The sequence below is a fragment of the Tachyglossus aculeatus genome, chromosome 15, assembly GCF_015852505.1.
Source record: "Tachyglossus aculeatus isolate mTacAcu1 chromosome 15, mTacAcu1.pri, whole genome shotgun sequence".
Taxonomy (NCBI): Eukaryota; Metazoa; Chordata; class Mammalia; order Monotremata; family Tachyglossidae; genus Tachyglossus; species Tachyglossus aculeatus.
The window spans coordinates 21,480,876-21,499,040 of NC_052080.1; the positions used below are offsets into that span (position 1 = coordinate 21,480,876).

At 65.1% G+C, this 18,165-nt stretch overlaps 1 protein-coding gene across 2 annotated transcripts in view; it reads left to right on the forward strand.

Annotated features, from left to right (window-relative positions):
* WIPI1 (WD repeat domain, phosphoinositide interacting 1) overlaps positions 1-17,658 on the forward strand; it is a 29,132-nt gene extending 11,474 nt beyond the window's left edge. The window contains exons 2-14 of one of the 2 annotated variants that reach the window (XM_038757330.1): positions 2,643-2,725; positions 4,995-5,164; positions 5,449-5,545; positions 7,741-7,838; positions 8,278-8,370; positions 8,578-8,648; positions 9,746-9,853; positions 14,272-14,436; positions 14,811-14,918; positions 15,612-15,733; positions 16,007-16,107; positions 16,469-16,625; positions 17,297-17,658. In XM_038757330.1, coding sequence (XP_038613258.1) covers positions 2,643-2,725; positions 4,995-5,164; positions 5,449-5,545; positions 7,741-7,838; positions 8,278-8,370; positions 8,578-8,648; positions 9,746-9,853; positions 14,272-14,436; positions 14,811-14,918; positions 15,612-15,733; positions 16,007-16,107; positions 16,469-16,615 — 1,363 coding nt within the window. In that variant the 3' untranslated portion in view covers positions 16,616-16,625; positions 17,297-17,658. The remainder of the gene's footprint in view (positions 1-2,642; positions 2,726-4,994; positions 5,165-5,448; positions 5,546-7,740; positions 7,839-8,277; positions 8,371-8,577; positions 8,649-9,745; positions 9,854-14,271; positions 14,437-14,810; positions 14,919-15,611; positions 15,734-16,006; positions 16,108-16,468; positions 16,626-17,296) is intronic. The other variant, XM_038757331.1, reaches the window with a different exon arrangement.
* Positions 17,659-18,165: the final 507 nt, after the last annotated feature.

The following is an 18,165-nucleotide window of genomic DNA, read 5'->3' on the forward strand; positions in this document are numbered from 1 at the left end:
TCGTGGGTTTGTCACCCGGGGGTGACCTCTCGGGGTCACGGCGGGTAGGTGGGTCACCTCGGTTCTCTTCCCTATGGTGTGGTGACCCCGGGCCTCAGACGATCCCAGAAAAGACAGCTCCAGAAAAGCCATCTCCCTGCCCTTGAGATACCCGCAGTCCGCACCGGTTCTAGAAAAGCAATCCCCTCTCTCCTGGCGGCTGGCTCCAGACGACCGGGGCCCCCCGCCCTGACGTTCTCGGGCCCGTGCTAGACGAGACGGTCGTGGCCGTGGGGTCCAGCGTGGCGGGACGCTCTGCTCCGTTCCTTATGGCCCGGTGCGTCGTGATCGTGATAATAATGATATCTGTTAATGTGTTAATAATACGATATCCGTTAAGCACTCGCTGCGTGCCGGGCACCGTCCTCAGCTCTGTGGTCGATACCAGCTCGTCACGGCCTTTGACACGGTCCCCGTCCCGCGTAGGGCTCTTGATCTTAATCCCCATTTTACAGGGGAGGGAACCGAGGCACAGGTCAGGGCAGTGAGTGGCCCCGGGTCACCCGGAAGACGAGCGACAGAGCCGAATTAGACCCCCGGGCCCGGGGTCTATCCGCCGGGCTGCGCTGCCGTGGCCGTCCTTCCTGGGATGTCCTCCCCGGGCGGGAATCTCAGGGAGCTGGCCTGCTTCCCATTTCCCACTTCCCGCCGTACCCGTCTCTGTCGGGTCCCTCTGTTTTGACTAGGTCGTGCCGAGGCCTCGGCGGGCTGAGCCACACAGTTATGGATCGCTCGGGCCTCTACTTAAGGCCGGCGTGTACCAGACGTAACCCCGTCCCCCTCTCAGTCCGTTTTGTTTTCAAACCCTCGACGTACGACGCGTCTCCGCGTGGGCCAGAGACGTCTCGTTCGGCCTTTGGGCCGTTCAGTCGATAACCCGTGGCCGTTCCGTCGGGTACGTTTTGCAAGAGGGTGAAGCCGTTGCAACGCCCGGGCGATGTCGCTCCGTCGGTTAAAGCGCCGCTCTGTCCTCGTTGCGTCGATCCCAAGTCCGTAAGCGTCCGTTTTTACCGGAACGAGCCATTGACGTGACGAGTGGCGAAAGCCCGGGAAGGTCACGTGAGTTGGCTGGGTTTGGAAAGTTTTCTACTTGTTTCTTGTCTTTTTCTTTCCACTCGTCCCCTTAGCAAGTCAGAGAACGGGCTCGGCCACCCCAGCCCGCTCGCCCGCCTCAGTCGCTCCTCCGGGGTCCGGCCGGCCCTCGACCCTCCGTGGAGAGACGGATGGACCCGGGGCGTGCTCTCCCGCAGAGACAAGGTCGTCCTGGCCTAGGGTTGGGCAGAGCGCAGGTCCCAGTCGTTGGAAGGGTCCCCAGAAGCTCGGGCCGGCGGTTCTCCCACCCGAGTCTCCCCCGACGTCCGGAAAGCCGGCGCCGCCAGCGTGCCCTCGCCATCGAGTGGCCGGCCCCCCCCGGAAGCCCCGGATGTCCCGGGCTCTTTCCACCTGGCCGCACCGCCTCCGGATGGGTAGGGATCGGTTTGGCCCCCTTTCCTTGTCTTCCGCAACCTCCCCCCCCACACACACCGAAGCCGCTCTGAATTACATCTTGTGATCAAACCGGTGGGAAGCCTGGAAGATTTCTACGTCCCATTCGTCATCAGGTTTGTCTTTTAACGGATGAATCGATGGTAGTTATTGAGTTTGTACCGTGTCGAGCACTGTGGTGAGCGTTCGGGGCGGGACGGCGCAACAGAGTCAATGTCGACTAGAGATAGGCGAGCGGTTGGCCGGCGACACGGCCCGGACAAAAGATCATGGGCTTCGGGCTCAGAATAATTAGGTTCTCATCCCAACCCCTTCGAGGCCGGATGGCCTTGGGTAAGTTACTTGGCTTTCCTGGGCCTCCGTTACCTCGTCTGTAAAATGGGGATTGAGACCGTCGGTCACATGTGGGACAGGGACTGCGTTTAACACGAGCGTTCGTATGTTCATCCATTCAGTCGTAATTATTGAGCGCTTACTGTGTGCAGAGCACTCTGCTGAGCGCTTGGGAAGTACAAGCTGGCAACATACAGAGACGGTCCCTACCCAACAACGGGCTCGCGGTCTAGAAGGGGGAGATGGACTACAAAGAAAGCGTGTGGTGAGGTGTCAAGTCATCAGGATAAATGGAAGTAAAGCTAGATGCGCATCGTTGACAAAATAAATAGAATAGCAAATACGTACAAGTAGAATAAATAGAGTAAAAAATCGGTCCAAGCGTATATGCAGGTGCTGTGGGGAGGGGAAGGAAGTAGGGTGGGGGGGATGGGGAGGGGGAGAGGAAAAAAGGGGCTCATTCAGGGAAGGCCTCCCGGGAGGAGGTGAGCTCTCAGTAGGAGGATGTGAGCTGTCGGTAGCCAACGGTGCGAAGCCCTTCTGAAACGGCCTTTCTTTCGGGAGGCCCGCCCCGATTCACATCTCCCTTCACCCCGTTCCCAGCCGCCCCGTCAGCACTTCCTCGACCCAATCTGTCATTTTAGCGTCAGGCCTCCCCCTCCGGTCTGTCGGCTCCCCGGGGGCGGGGCCCGGGTCCGCGAACTCTTCCGTACGGTCCCGGGCGCCGCGCCCCACCCCGGTGTACGTTTGGCCGACGTCCTCGACGTCTTCACGGTGTCTTGCAGATCCCTGGCGATCGGAACCAAAACCGGTTACAGGCTGTTCTCGCTGGGTTCGGTGGAGCAGCTGGACCAAGTCCACGAAAGCAGTAAGTCCGGGGGCCCGGTGGGGAAACGGAAACCCGAAGCGGTCCCGAGCATCCTCCCGCTTCCGGATCCCGGGACCCTTCCCCTTCGGGCTGAGGTGGCGCGGGGAGGGCCCGGCCCCGGGCTCGGCCGGGGGGCCCTTGGTCGCTCTGCGATCCCCCCGTTTGGAGCGGGGGGCGGGGTGGCGGGGTCTCACCGAGCCGCCGCTCCCCTCGGTTTTCACGGCGGACCCCTCTCGTCCCCTCCCTCGCCCCCAGGGCGGCCGACGCCGGCCGGCCCGCGCGGTCGTCTTCCGCCCTCGGCCTCACCGGGAATAGATCTCTCGGTCCCGCGCTGAGGCCTCCGGGAATCGGCGGGAGGTCCTCCTCCTCCTCCCGGGCTCCCCGTCGGACGGGGCCGAGCCATTATGGGGGGAGGGGAGAGGAGAGGAGCACGGCCCGGGCGCGGGCCGGCCCCTCGGGGGTCCCGCCCGCGTCCTCCTGCTCTTCCGCTTCCAGCATCACGGCCGTGGAGTCTCGCCGTCTCCCCCGTGGAGAGTCAGTCGCAGAAAAGAGACACGGGTGGCCGGGAAGGGCGGAAGGATAGGGCGCTCGTGGGGTCGGTCTGGGGAGGGCGAGGGCAAGCGGGTCGACGTTGACGATGCCGATGATCGTGGCGTCCGTCGAGCCTCCGCCGTGCGCCGGGAATCGTATCGAGCCCCGGGATCGGCGGGGGGCGAGCGGGTCAGACACGGTCCCCGTACCACACGGGGTCCCCAGCCTCAGAGGGAGGGAGGCTAGGTATTTCATGCCCATTTTCTCAACGAGGAAACCGAGGCACGGGGAAAGGAAGCGACTCGCCCGGGGTCACGCGGCGGGGCGGTGGCGGAGGCGGTATCGGGACGCGGCCGTCCGACTCCCGGGCCCAGACCCTCTCCGTCCGGCGAGCCGTACCGCGGAAGGACGCCACGGAGCTCGAGCGTGTCGCGGCAGGCGCGGTGACCCGGACGCTGCCGATAGATAGCCAGGGTCCGCCTCCAGACGTCTCGCTCTGTCCGTCTCGGTTTTCTGGGCCGTCGTCGACTCCTTTTCAGCCGTTCGGTTAGCCGCGGGCGGACCTGTCCCGGCCAGGCGATCGGGCTGCTGGACGCGGGCCTTGAGCCCACCGGTTTGACAGGAGACGGCCAGCGGTCTCGGTGGTCTGGTTAAAAAACGCTGAAGACCTGTTGACCGCCTGCAGGAGTTCCCTCTAGTTCTCACGCTGTGCCCGGGTGGCAGGAGTAATAATAATGATAATGATAATAACAATAATGGTGGTATCTGTTAAGCGCTTACTATGTGCCAAGCACTGTTCTGAGCACCGGGCAGGGATACGAGGTGATCAAGGTTGTCGCACGTGGGGCTCACGGTCTTAGTCCCCTTTTTAGAGATGAGGGAACTGAGGGCCAGAGATGTTAAGTGACCTGTCCGGGGTCACACAGCTGACAAGCAGCGGAGCCGGGCTTCGAACCCACAAGCTCTGACTCCCCATCCCGTGCTCTTTCCACCGAGCCACGCCGCTTCTGTCTTCCGGGAAGAGACCGGCGATTTTTTCCGTCGGCGGATGGAGGCGATCCGATCGCCTCGGATCGACCCCGGTGCCGAGTTTGGCGCCTGGCGTGTAGTGAGCGCCAGACCAGTTCCATAATCCTTCTAACCGGTCACGCGACCGCCCCGGGCGGGTCTCACGCCGTGTCGGCCGGCGCCGTCGGCCGAGGACGAGGAGCGGTGTGGCCGAGCGGATGGACCCCGGGCCCGGGAGCCCGGCGGACCTGGGTTCTGATCCCGGCTCCGCCGCTCGACCGCCGTGTGACTTTGGGGCGACCGCTCGACTTCTCCGGGCCTCAGTTCCCCCCATCTCTCAAGTGGGGATGAAGACTGTGAGTCCCGCGTGGGGCGGGGACCGTGTTCAACCTGGTTAGTCTGTAGCCTTCCCGGCATTCGGTATGGCGTCCCGCGCATAGTAAACGCTTAACGGATGACGTAAAAAAGAGAAAGCACGCCGCCGAGCGAAGGGGGAGCAAACCCTCGGACTCGAGGTAGGGCCTCCAGGCCCTCGCTCCCCGTCACGATAGAAGGGGCCGGCGGAGGGCGGGGCCGGTGTGGAGACCGGGGGTCGGGGGGCCGCCGTCGGCGAGACCGGGGGCCGGGACGCCGAGCGAGTTAAGCCGCGTCACCCGGGGTCCGACCTCCTCCCCCGGTCCCCGGGTGGCACTCGAGGTGACCCGGCGCTCCGTGGCGTTCCCCCTCCCAGATGAGATCCCCGACGTGTACATCGTGGAGCGCCTGTTCTCCAGCAGCCTGGTGGTGGTGGTCAGCCGCTCCAAGCCCCGCCAGATGAACGTCTATCACTTCAAGAAGGGAACCGAGATCTGCAACTACAGCTACTCCGCCAACATCCTGTCCGTCCGCCTCAACCGGCAGGTGGGCTCCCGCCGGGGCCCCCCGGGGGTCGGGCCGAGGACCCCCGCGGGCCACGGTTCCGAGGAGTCGCCCGCTCTCCGCCGGAGCCGTCCCCGGGAGGGTGACTCTCGACTTTGAACCCTAAGGGGCCGCCCTGGGGTGAAGTACGGAGGGCGGGGGGCGGTGCCCGCCGGGCCTCGGCCCTCTCCGCCCCCGTCGGATGTCCCGACGAGAGGGCGTCGGGATCCCTCCACGGCCACGGGAGAGGCATTCTGAGGGTGCGCCCGGTTCTGTGTCGTTTGTAGAGGCTGCTGGTTTGCCTGGAGGAGTCTATCTATATTCACAACATCAAAGACATGAAGCTTTTGAAGACCATCCTGGAAACGCCACCCAACCCGACCGGTGAGTCCCCCGACCCGCCCAAGTCAAACGCCCCGGGGCCTAGGCCAAAGCCCGCGGGGCCTCCCGGGTAATTCCGTGACCTCCCGGGATCTTCCCGGAGTGGGGGGGGGGGACGCGGAGAGGGAGGGGGCGGTGGCGAGAGCCTCCCCCCGGGTCCGTAGCTGAGCCCGGCCGGGGGATTCCTCCCCGGGGGGCACGGGTGACGGACTCCCAAGGCCTGCTCAGCCGAACCGCGGGGCACACGATCGGCGGGCCCCGTCCCCGACCTCCGGAGCGGGATTTCCGTGAACGCGTCCGGCCACGGGCGTCGTCGTGCGGTAGTTTTGCGAGCTCCGAGTTCCCGGGGTTTGAGCGATCGATGGTACTTATCGAGGGCTCACTGTGTGCGGAGCGCTTTTCTCTGTTTTTAGGAGAGTACCGTAGAAGGAGGCTCGGTCGATACGTTCCTTCACGGTCCCGGGCGGGTCGTTGAAATAGAGTAGGGGGATTCCCGCATCACAGCCGGTACTTTTCGGCATCGGTTTTTTCCCCCGACCGGCCCTTGTGGTTCGGATCGTGTCCGGGCCGAGTCGACGGCTGCGGCCTAGAGCCCGCGAGCCCTCGGGGACTCGTTTCCGTCCCCCGAGGGTGGAGCACGCGCGGCCGGATCCTTAAACGTTGCCGCTCTCTGCCGGCTCGTCCGTCGACGGGCCGTTTGTGTCGAGCGCTCGGCGTGTACCGAGTGCCTTACCGAGCCCTCGGGAGAGCGCACCGGACCTTTGGTGTCGTCAGAGGATGTCGTCCCCGAAAGCCGGGGAGGCCAGATGTCTCCCTGACCCGCACGGCTCCAGGCCGTGGTTTTTGGCCCGATGAAGTGGTGGAGAAGGCGGCCTCTGTGCCTCCCCGTGACTAGATGGTGTTTATTGAGCATTTAGTGGGTGCGGAGCACTGCGCCCGGCCCTCGGGAGAGTGAAGTATGCTAGATTCCCGGCTACGGGGATTTTACGGTCCAGAGGCGGTCGTCGACATCGATCGGTGGCGTTTATTAATCGATTCCAGTGTGCGGAGGGCTGCGCTGAGCGCTTGGGGGAGAATAGTTACCGCGGAGACACGGTAGACACGTTCCTCGTCCCCAGAGGAAGTTACGGTCCAGAGAGGGAGACGGACGGGAGACGAGATATTGGTTGAAATGAGATTGAAGAACTCTGAGTGGAGTAGACTGAAATAAATGGCAGATGGGGGAAACGGCAGCGTAGAAAGATACGTATGTAAGCGTGCCGGGAGCACCGTGATCATCCAGGAGGCTAAGCGGTTCGGATCCGAGCGCGTCGGCGACGCAGGAGGGACGGTGAACCGGGCGGGGAGATGGGGGGGATCCGGAAAGGCGTCTCGGAGGCGACGCGATTCCGATCGGACTCCGCAGGGCGGGGGGCGCGGGGCGGGCGGCGAGGAGGACGAGTCAGAGGCACCGCGAGGCGGCCCGGTCAGGGGGGAGCGGAGCATGCGGCCGGGCCGTAGCGGGCGAAGGGAGACGTGAGGTCGGAGGGGACGAGGCGACGGCGGCAAGGAGTTCGGGTCACTAGGGTTCTGGGAGAGCGGGGCCCGGTCCTCTCGTACGTGCCCCGTCCAAGCAGTCTGTCTCACCGTCTTCACCGCGTGCCAAGTCCCACGGGTCTCTCTTGTCTCATCTTCACGGCACCATGTCTGGTCTCAGAGACCCGCGGTCGCCTCTCCGGCGGCCGCCTATGTCTTTTCGGTTTTCTACCCGTTTGTCGGGCGCCTTTGCGTCTAAGCCTCGACCGGCCGGACATCGTGGCCCGTCCCGGCCCCCGGAAAGGCATCGGAGGCTAAAGTGGATGGAGCACGACGGAGAAGGGACGCAGATGTGACTCGGGGCTCCCGGGGTTGGGGAGGGGGAGCTGTCCAGAGCGAGCCCCCGCCTCCTTGAGGGATAAAGGCGAATCCTCGTCCCCCACAGAGTCTGGGTCCGTCTGGCCAGAAACCTCAACGTCCGGCTCGAGGACGGCACCCCGGCCAAAGCCTCTCGGTGCTGGGGGGAGTAGTCGAGGCGAACGGCCTAGCCGGCGAGTCTTCGTCCAGCTCCCGGCAGGTGACGCCGCAGCCGAGACTCTGGCGTCCCGCGCTCTGTCCGTCCCTCTCTCCTCCACCCAAAACCCACTTCTTCTTCCTCCCGTTCCCCCTCTTTCCACCGCCAGGTCTGTGCGCCCTCTCGATCAACCATTCCAATTCCTACGTGGCCTACCCCGGAAGCCTAGTGACCGGCGAGATCGTCCTATACGACGGAAATCACCTGGTAAGTTGTCGGCTGACGGGAGGGCTTCACCCTGCCGCGTGCCACGCGACACGTGTCGAGCGCCGCGTCCGGTGCTCTGGAGAGTAAGGTGTAACGAGAGTCGGTGGGTACGGGCTCCGTCCGTGAGGTGCTCACCGTATAGACCGGGGAGAGGGGCCTCGAAGAGGGATCCGGCGCGAGGAGGCATACGTGAGGGTCGCGGGGCCGGGGCGGCTAGAGACCCCGCTCGAGGAGGGCCTGTCCGAGTGCAGGGGGGCCGCGGGCAGGGAGGGGAGGGGAGGGCTCCGTCACGGAAGGGGTCTAGGAGGAGAGGCGATGCCGGAGGAACGGCGGACTGTCGGGAGGGAGATCCGAGCGCATGGGCGCCAGAGGGGCGAGCCGTGCGGGCCGTTTCTGACCCCCGCGCGTTTCAGCCGGGCTTCTCGTCATTTCCCCGCAGAAGACCGTCTGCACCGTGCCCGCCCACGACGGGCCCCTGGCCGCCATCGCCTTCAACTCCACCGGCTCCAAGCTGGCCAGCGCGTCCGAGAAGGTCGGTTGGGTCTTGTCGCCCGTGAAGGGCCCGGGGCAGGGGATGGAGGGCCGGGGGCCGGGCTTCCCCTCCCCCTCTGAGAGGGGGCCACGCGGGCCCGGCCGAGGAGGCGCTCCGGACGCCGGGGCGGGTACGGGGCGGGAGGCCCCGGCGACGGTCTTTGGGGAGACGGCGTGAGGAAGAACGTCGACTCCTTTTCTTTCCCAGGGCACGGTCATCCGTGTGTTCTCCGTCCCCGAGGGGCAGAAGCTTTACGAGTTCAGGAGGGGGATGAAACGGTAGGTTGGTGGCGCGTGGCGTGCATGGGGGTGGGGCGGGGATCCCTCGGAGGTGGAAGCCGGGCTTCCCTCCGGCGAGCGCGACGTGTCCCGTGCCTCCCCCTGCGACGGCCAGAGTGGCGATGAACGCCACCTGGGTTTGGTTTTCTTTTCCTCGGTATCTGCTGAGTGCTTACCGCGCATCAAACGTGTGTCGTCGGGGCCAACCGATCACCTTGTATTCCCCCGGTGCTTAGAACAGTGCTTCGCACCTAGTAAGCACCGAACAAATATCATCATTATTATTGTTATTAGTATTGCACGGGGCTCACGGTCTAGGTAGGAGGGAGAATGGGTATCCCCATATTCCAGTTGCAGAAACTTGGGCCCAGAGAAGGGAAGAGACTCGCCCGAGGATACCGGGAAGAGCTGTCTTCTCCCGACCCCCGGGCCTGTGTCCTGTCCATCGGGCCGCGCCACTCTTGCGTTTATCATGCCCGGTTTATCCCGGGGGTCTCGGCGGCTCCCTCCCCCTCCCGGCCCCCGCCACCTCGGCGTCACCGACGTGGCGGGTGCCGTCGGGGGAATCGGGGCGGGAGCCGAGTCCTCCGAGGAGACCGACCTGAAAACGGCAGAGCGGCGATAGCTCCTCTGGCCCGACGGGCGAGTTGAAGGGGGAGAGGCAGTGGCGGGGTCGTGAGTCTCGGGGGCCCCGAAAGGGTTTAGCGGAGAACCGGCGGGGCCCGCCGGCGGGAGCGCGGGACGGTTCCCGGCCTGCCGCGCGTCTCGGTCCTCTCTGGACCTCAGCTCCGTCTTCTTTGAAATGAGGATGAGGTTTCCTGCTCCCCGTGACTCTTAGCCTGGGACGGCCATGACCACCTCATGCCTGCTCCCGTGCCGGCACGGAGCTGGACCGTTATCGCCATCCGGGTCGAGGGCAGGGAACGGTCACCCCGGCACGAACGGGTCGGCCCGAACCGCTCTCCCGCGGCCCTCTCTGCGGGCCTGGTTCCGTCGTCACGAGTCCCTCGCCTCCTCCCGGAGAGGAGGGGGGCCGTCGATCCGCCAGGCCCTGGCTCCCGCTCTGACCCGTCCCTTCTCCGCTCGCCCCCATCCAGGTACGTGAACATCGGTTCTCTGGTGTTCAGTATGGACTCGCGGTTCTTATGCGCATCCAGCAACACCGAAACCGTGCACATCTTCAAACTTGAGCACCTCACGGACAGGTAAGTCCCATGCCACGGTCGGGGGCCCGGCGGTTCGGGAGAACCTACCACCGGCTGCGGGGGTGCCGCAGGCTCCCGGGTCGTCGCGTGATAATGGAGCGACTGGGTCCGGGGAGGAGAAGCCAAATCCGTGGGTGTGTGGGCCGCCGTCGCCGCCGTCCGCCTGCGAGCGTGAGACGGGAATGCGCTCCCGGAGAGGGGTGGGTCGGACCGTTCACGGACACCTCCCCGACTTTGGGCAGGGGAGCGTCGCCTCCGGCCTTAGCCCTTCCCCCTCCTCCCCTCCTCTCGCCAGTATCCCCGCTTCCGGAACCAGATGGCCCGAGCGGGATCCGTAGGGTCGGTGGGTAGGAGGGCCTCTCTCTGTGGGGCACACGGGGGATCCGTGGTCTGGAGACGGTCGTCGTTCCCCTCACCGACCCCACCGTGATCTTCGAATCCCCCCACTGCTCTCAGCCCACCCCGGTCCTCTCCTCTTACCTCATCTCCTCCGCTCCCTCTACCTAACTCCCCCCCCCCCCCCCCCATTTCCTCCCTTTTCTCCCATCTCAGCGCCACCCCTCATCCCCCTTCCCCCACCCCGGCCCCCGTCGGCGCGGTCCCATCCGGACCCTCTCCGACTACCCCCTCCACAGCTGCAGCCGAGCGCGGTCCACGGAACCCCCGCCCCATCGCGGGGAACCTTTCCTTCACCGCTCACCCGTTCCCGTCTCGGTCAATGAATCACGGCTCTTCCCAGATGACGCTGTCTCCCCTGCCGCTCTCTCCTGAGGGGGCCTCGTCTTCTCCCGCTCCCCCGGACTCGCGTGGAAAGGAGGAGGGGTTGGCTTCCTTCTCGTGCCCTAGTGCCGCTCTCACCCCACTCCCCCTCCCCCGTCCCTTTCTTTCCCTTCCTTTGAAGCCCGTCTCCTCCGCCTCTACAACCCGCTCCGGATCCTAGGAAATTTCATCTGCCGACCCCCGGGTCCCACCTCCCAACTTGTTTAATCATTTTGATCTCTTCCTCACATTCCTTCTCTCTGTCTCCGTGTCCACACTGATCCCTGGGGACTCGGACAGCCGCGCCGATGTTGCGGGTGATCTCTGTGCCGCCCGCCTTCTCTCAGTCTTCAGCTGTGCCGACTTCCCGCTCCGCCCCATCTCGCCCGCTGACCAACCGGGACGCGCGCTCGATCTCGTCGTCTCTAACCGCTGCACGATCGTTACTCTCCCCGGTTCTGAAATCCTACTGTCTGATCTCTCCCTCCTCTCTTGCTTCCTCTCCCACACCCCTCCTCCCTGTAAGTCTGCGCTCTTCCCTTAGAGAGACTTCCGATCTCCGAACCCCTTCCGATTGCCTTGACTCACCGTTCCCGCTTTGCCTTCGAATCCTCACCGGCTTCCCTCGACGACCGAATGGACGCTCTCCACACTGCCCTCTCTCCCGAACTCAACTCACTCGCTACCCTATCTCTCCGTCAATCTCGTGCCGCCGACCCAGTGCCTCGGATCGCCTGCACGGACCGCCTCGTCGGCGGAAGTCTAAATATCGGGCCGATTCGGTCCGCTCCAGGTTTTTTTGCGTCTGTGTGCTTTGACTCTGTCTTCTCCTCTGCCTGACAAAACTTTTTCTGCACTGTTATCGACACCCAGGCCCAACACCCTCCCTGGTTGTTCCAGACATGTAACCCCCTCCTCGGGGCCCTCGTCCCCCCGCCTCTCCCTTCCCTCGCCCCCAGTGACCCGGCCGCCTATTTTGTCACGGAAACTGACACCGTCGGGCGCGAGCTCCCCCGGATCGGCCCTGCCTCCCCTCGGTCCCTCCGCCTTCCGGCCCCCTCTCCGACCCTTCCGACCTTCCCAGCGGGATCTCTCGCGGGGTACCCCCGCCTCCTCTCGAAAGCCATCCCCTGCGCCCGCACATCCGACCCCGTTCCTTCGCACTGTATCGAAACTATAGCCCTCTCTCTTCTTCCCTAACTAATGTCCGCTCTCCAGGGGCGCCTGTCCCACGGCTCTCCGACGTGCCCGCGACGGCCCGTCTGAAAAGAAAACCCGCCCTCGACCTCGCGGCTCCGTCCGGTTATCGCCCCGTCTCCCTCCTGCCCTTCCTCTCCAAATTCTCCGTCTGCCGTCTCAAATTCCTCTCCTTCGGGGTCTCTCCTTGACCCCCTCCGATCCGGCTTCCGTCCCCTCGGCTCCACGGAGACCGCCCTCTCAGAGGTTACCGACGTTCTCCTTCTTGCCCGATCCGGTGGCTTCTACTGCGTCCCGAACCTCTTCCACCTCAGCTGCCTCGGACACCCATGACTGCCCCCTTCTCCCGAAAAGGTCATCCAGCCTTGGCTTTGCTGACCGTCCTCTCCGGGTTCTCCTCGTCCCTACCCTGCCGCCCGTTGGCTGTGTGGCTTTGGGCGAGTCACTTAACCTCTCTGTGCCTCAGTGACCTCACCTGGAAAATAGGGATTAAGATGTCGAGCCTCACGTGGGACAACCTGATCACCTCGTATTCCCCCCCGGCACTTAGAACGGTGCTTTGCACGTAGTAAGCGCTTGACAAATACCAAAATGATTATTATAACGATCGCCTCTCTGGCCGGTCCTTCTCAGCCTCCTTCGCGAGGTCTTTGTCTGCCTCCCCCCACCAACCTGTGGGAGTTCTGGGTCGCCTTCTACTCTCCATCTGCGCCCACTCCCTCGGAGCACTCATTTGCTCCCGTGGCTTGAACTACCCGCTCCCTGTGTAGGATCCTCAAATCTACATCTCCAGCCTTGAGCCTTTCCCTCTGTCCGGTCTCACCTGATCTCCTGACTTCCAGACCTGTCTACTTCAACGTCCTCCCCTCGCCTTGAACTTACCGTGTCCAAAACGGAACTCTCCATCTCACCGCCGACCCCCTGCACTTCCCCTGACTTTCCCATCACCGTAAACGCCCCCGCCATCCCTCGCGTCTCAGGAGCCCGTAACCTCAGCGTCACCCTCGACTCCGCTCTGTCGTTCGGCGCCCACGTTTGATCCGTCGCGGGATCCCGTCGGGCCCGCCTTCCCGGCGTCCTGTCCGTCGAATCCGCCGCCGCCTTAACGCGGTCACTCGTCCCATCCCCCTGGGATGACCGCGTCGGCCTCCTCGCCGACCTCCCGGCTTCTCGTCCGTCCCCGCTCCGGTCCACGTTTCACTCTGCCGCCCGGATTCTTTCTCTCTGGCAACGTTCACGACGTGTCATCTGCTTCCTCCGAAAACTCCGGCGGTTGTCCATTCACCTCTGCGTCCCCCAGAAAGCCCTCCCCGTTGGCTTTGAAGCCCTCTGTCGCCTTGCCTCCTCCTACCTCACTTCAGTTCTCTCCTCCCGTGACCTGATCTGAACACGTAGCTCCTCCGGTGCTAATGTTTTCACCCGGGCCCGATCTCCCCGCCGCCCCCCCGCCCGTATCCCGCCTCCGGCCCGACGGACGATCGCTTTTCCCGCCTCGAAAGCCTCGTCGAAGGCTCGTCTCCTCCGGGAAGCTTGCCCGGAGTAAGCCCCTCTTTCCTCATCTCCCGCCCCCTTCCGTGTCGACCTGACTTGCTCCCTTTGCTTTTCCCCCCTACCCCACGGTACTCGTGTACATAGCGGTAATTAATTTCATCCGGCCGTGTTTATGGAGCGCTCACCGTGCGCCGGGCACCGTCCCGAGCTCTCGGAAAGTACAGTTTGGTGCTTCTTCGTTCATCCCGTTGTCCAAGTCCCCCTCTGTAGGCTGCGATCTCGCGACGGGCGGGGAACGTGTCTGTTTATCGTCGTACCGTACTCTTTTGAGGGCTCGGTACGGCGCCCCGCGTGCGGTAAGCGCTCCAAAAATACGACCGAATGAAGGAGTAAATGGTGAGGCGTTCACCGTCACCCACCTAACCGTCGGGCTTTCCGGCGTCGTCGTTTAGACGGACGGAATGTATCGGACGCTCGACGCGAGCGCCTTTTGCGGCGGCGAGCGGTCGGGGACCGTGCCGGGGCAGTCGGAGCCCTCGGGGGGTGTGGAGTCGATCCCCTAGGTGACCCCACGGGGAGGGGCGGGACGCCGGGGAGGCGAGAGGTCGGTCGGGGAAGACGGGATTTCGGCGGGCCTCCGGATACTTCCGCCTCATACGCGGCGGAGAGTGAGTTCCGGGCGAGGGGGAGGACGCGAGGCGGATCTCACCCACCGGGAAGTCCCGGCCCGGTTGGGGAGTCCGTCCGGGGACGGGGAGGGCAGAGGACTGAGGGATGAGCCAGGCGAGGCCTCTCGTCGTCGGAGGTCGTGACGGCGTGAACCGGAGCGGCCCCCCGGCGCCTCTCAGGTCACGTGGCCCCCCCTTCCCCCGCCGGGTGCCACCGCCCGAAGCCGAGGGGAGGGAGGGTCCGGGACGCCGGGGCCAAGGTCTACGGTCCCGACGCCCCTCTCCCCTTTGGACGCGGTCCAGCCGGCCGGAGGAACCCCCAACCTGGAGCGGCTACGTGGGCAAGATGTTCATGGCGGCCACCAACTACCTCCCGTCGCAAGTGTCTGACATGATGAACCAGGACCGTGCCTTCGCCACCGTGCGCCTACACTTCTCCGGGCAGAGGACCGTCTGCACCCTGGCCACGTACGTCCCGCCCCCGCCCTCCCTCCGCGCGCAGTCCCCGTCGTCGGCAGGGAGGGGGAGACCGCGGGGGTCGGGGGGACGGGCCCCGGGGGACGGGAGCGGGGCGCCCGGTGCCGGCCTGAGACTCCCCGACGTCCGGCCCCGATCTCTCTCCCTCGCCGCTGCCTCGCGTTTTCTCCTGCCTTCGAGACGTCTCTCCTCGAATATCCTTCCGTCACCCCCGGCCGAGCGTGTCCCAAAGAGAACTCCTCGTCTTCCCGGCCTCTGTCCCTTCTTCGGCGGAGCGCTCCCGCGCTCATCCGAGAACTTTGCCTGTCCCGCCTTCGGAACGTCACCGAAATCTCCGTTTTTCTCTCCGTCCCAATTGAATTCAGGATTCAGAAGTTACCTCGCCTGATGGTGTCGTCGTCGGACGGTCACCTTTACATCTACAACGTCGACCCTCAGGACGGAGGAGAATGTGTCTTGATCCAGACCCACAGGTGATCGAGTCCCCCCACCGCCGGGTCCTGGGTTCGGCCAGCTCGCGACCTGTCGGTGGCGGGGAAGGGCTCCGCGGAGGGAGCGGGTTCGAGCCCTTACTCGGGGACGGATCGGCCAGAGCCGGGGAGTCCCCCCCTTTCCCCGGAGGAGGAGGCCCGTCTCCTAGGCGGCGCCCACACCCAACTGGCTTTCTCGGTCCTCTGACTTTCGGGGATCTACGGCCCTGCCCGCGGGCCTCGCCCCTCCCCTCGCTCGGCGTGTCGTGGGCGGCGCGGGCCGCGGAGCAGAAGTCGATGATGACGACGGCATCTGTCGAGCGCTTACTGCGTGCCGAGCACCGTTCCGAGTGCCGGGGGGGGATACGAGGCGATCGGGCTGTCCCACGTGGGGCTCGCGGTCTTAATCCGCAATTTACAGATGAGTTAACTGAGGGTTCAGAGAAGCGAAGGGACTCGCCCGGGGTCACGCGGCGGAGCTGGGATCGGAACACGTGACCCGGCTGCCGAGCCCGGGGTCTCTCCGCTGAGCCACACCGCTTCTCCGAGTTAGGCAACGGTCTCGGGGCCCGACCGCCTCGGCGTCGGCCCCGTGGCCGGAACCTTCTCCGCGGGACGCGGTCGTCCGACGGGAGGCCGCGGCCCCGCGTCCGTCCGGGTGACGGTTCCGCCTTCCTTTCCCCCCTCGTCTCCCAGTCTGCTGGGTTCCGGAAAGACGGGAGAGGACCCCGGCACCACCGCCGAGCTTCCGTCGCCCCAGTCTTACGCCGCCACCGTGGCCAGGCCGAGCCCGGCTTCATCGGGGTCGACGGTGCCGGGTGAGCGGGGCCGGGCCCGGGTCGGCTCCCCGGGGTGGAGGGCGCCCCGGCCTCGTCTCGTCCCGGGGTGGGGGGGAATCGCTGCGGAAACTCCTCCCCTCCACCTTCCACCCTTCCCTCCCCCCGGCCAAGCGGGCCGGGGATCCCGTCGGCGGCCGAGCCTCCCGGAGGCGTCGGGGCGGATCTCGTTTCTGTTCCCCTTCCCCTCGGCGTCTCCCGCCCCTCCGTCCCCCGCCCTCGCCCGTTCCGACCTCTTTTCTGATCCCCTTCCAGGTTACTCGGAGGACGGCGGGGCCCTGCGAGGAGAGGTCATCCCCGAGCACGAGTTTGCCGCCGGACCGGTGTGCCTCGACGACGAGACCGAGTTTCCTCCCGTGAGCATTAGGAGTCCCTAGGAGACGCTCCGCGGGGTCCCGGAGAAGAGCGCTCCCCCCCGCCCCCCCGGTTCCTTCCCACACACCCCCTCGCCATCCCCGTGTTTCCCCGTGACGTCTAGTTGTTTCTCTTCGCTACCACCGGCTTTTAAAGGGCGAGAAACTTTGGTAGCGTCAGGCCCTCGGGGGTCGAGAGAGGCCCCGTCGGACGCGGGGCGCCTCGGTCGGCCTCGATAGAGCTCGGGATCGTCGCACCCCGAGGCTCCGGGCCGGGGCCGAGTGCGTCGGGAGGGCGGAGATCCTCCCGCCGACCTGTCCGAGCGGGTGCCTCGGTTCTGTCTGTAAACTGAATCTTCCCCAGGTTTCTGAGAACGCCCGTGTCACGGGCCGCTTTAATGAGGATATTAACGAGCGCCAAATCCCGGGGAAGGTCCCAGGCGATCGGACGGCACGCGGTACGCGATTGAGAGGGAAGCGGGCTGGGATGTCGGCCCGGTCTTACAGATGAGGAAGGCGAGGTGAGGCGCCGCCCCCGCTTCTCCGCGGCCCCCGGTCCCTTCTCCCGGCTCCCCCGGGGGCGGTCGGGACGGAACCCCGCCGGCTCCGGTTTGCTTTTCCGGGAAGATTTCGGAGCGGCCGCTAGCGGGACCGCGGTCCTCGTCAGGAGTAGGGCAGAGCGGGGCCGCCGGCCACGGGGCCCGGCGCCGCCGCCCGGCGGATTCCTCTCCGGCGGTCCGGCCCGCCTCGGCCCCGCGGGGCGGAGAGGTCCCGGGAGTCGCGTCTAGGCCGGGGAATCCCGGGACGGTGACGTGAGTGAAGCGGTCGGGTCTCTCTTCTGTCGGGAAAGGGTCTTCCCCGAAGGAACGGGTCCGAGCCCCCAGGGCGAGACGTCCGCCGTCCCCGTCGCCCGGTCCCGGGTCCCGCCGCGGCCCTCGGGGATCCTTCCCCGCCGAGGAAGGCCCCGAGGCGGTTCGGAGCAGTCGAGTCCGTGACGTCCGCCGACCTTCCGAGCCGTAATTTTTTTAACTAGACGTATTTTTGTAGCTCCTGCTCTCTGGCGAGGCACGAAGGACCGGCCCGCCCCCGCCCCCCGCCCAGACGGCCCGGCCCGACTCCCGCCCCCGTCGCGCGCGTCCGTCCCCGCGCACCGATCCGGAGGAGTAAGCCCGTTCTGTTTTGATTTCGGTAGATTATCTCGTGCCGTGGGAGTCAGAAGGGCAGAGCCAAGCGGTCGTGAGGAGGCACCCGCCTTAGAATTCGGGAGGAAGAGCGGAGGTGTGCCGGCCCCAGCGGGACAGGTCGCGGGGGCGGGCGTCACGGCCCTCCGCGCCGCTTCGCGGCGACCGCGGCCCGACTAGCTTAGGACCGTCTTTTTAAGAACGGGGTTTTCCTTTTTTAACTTATGGTGTTATTCTCTGTACAGTATATATATAAACATATATATATATATATAAATATATATATACCTCTATATATTGTACTCTGGAAAATGATTTTTGCAACAAATAACGCGGTGACTGAAAAACGAAGAATAAAATCAGATACGTCTAACGGCGGTGTCGGAATTCATTTGGGGAGTCGGGCGCCGGGCGACCCCCGCTCCGGGAGAGGCGAGCCGTCCCGACGGACCGACGCGCTTGGGAAAGCATCCCTCTCGCCTGCGGACACCCGGCCGCCCCTCGCCACGCTCTCCAAATCAGTCGGTCCCAACGAAGTTCTCGTGGTCCGGGGCCCGGCGGTTCCGTCCTGAGCGCCGGGCCCGCCTCTCGTGCTCGCCAAGTGACCCCGTGATAACTCAATCTCGGAGCTCTGCCTGTCAGAGAGACAGTAGAGAGAGAGAGAGATGGTCGACACGGTGACCGTCTTTTTTTAAAAATTTTCTTTATTTCTTAAAGCGCTTACTCCGTGCCAAGCCGGCGTCCAGCCGCCGGGGAGGTTACAGGGTGATCAGTTTGTCCCACGGGGGGCTCGCGGTCTTCATCCCCATTTTACAGATGAGGTAACTGAGGCCCGGAGAAGCGAAGCGACTCACCCAAAGTCACACAGCCGACGGTCGGC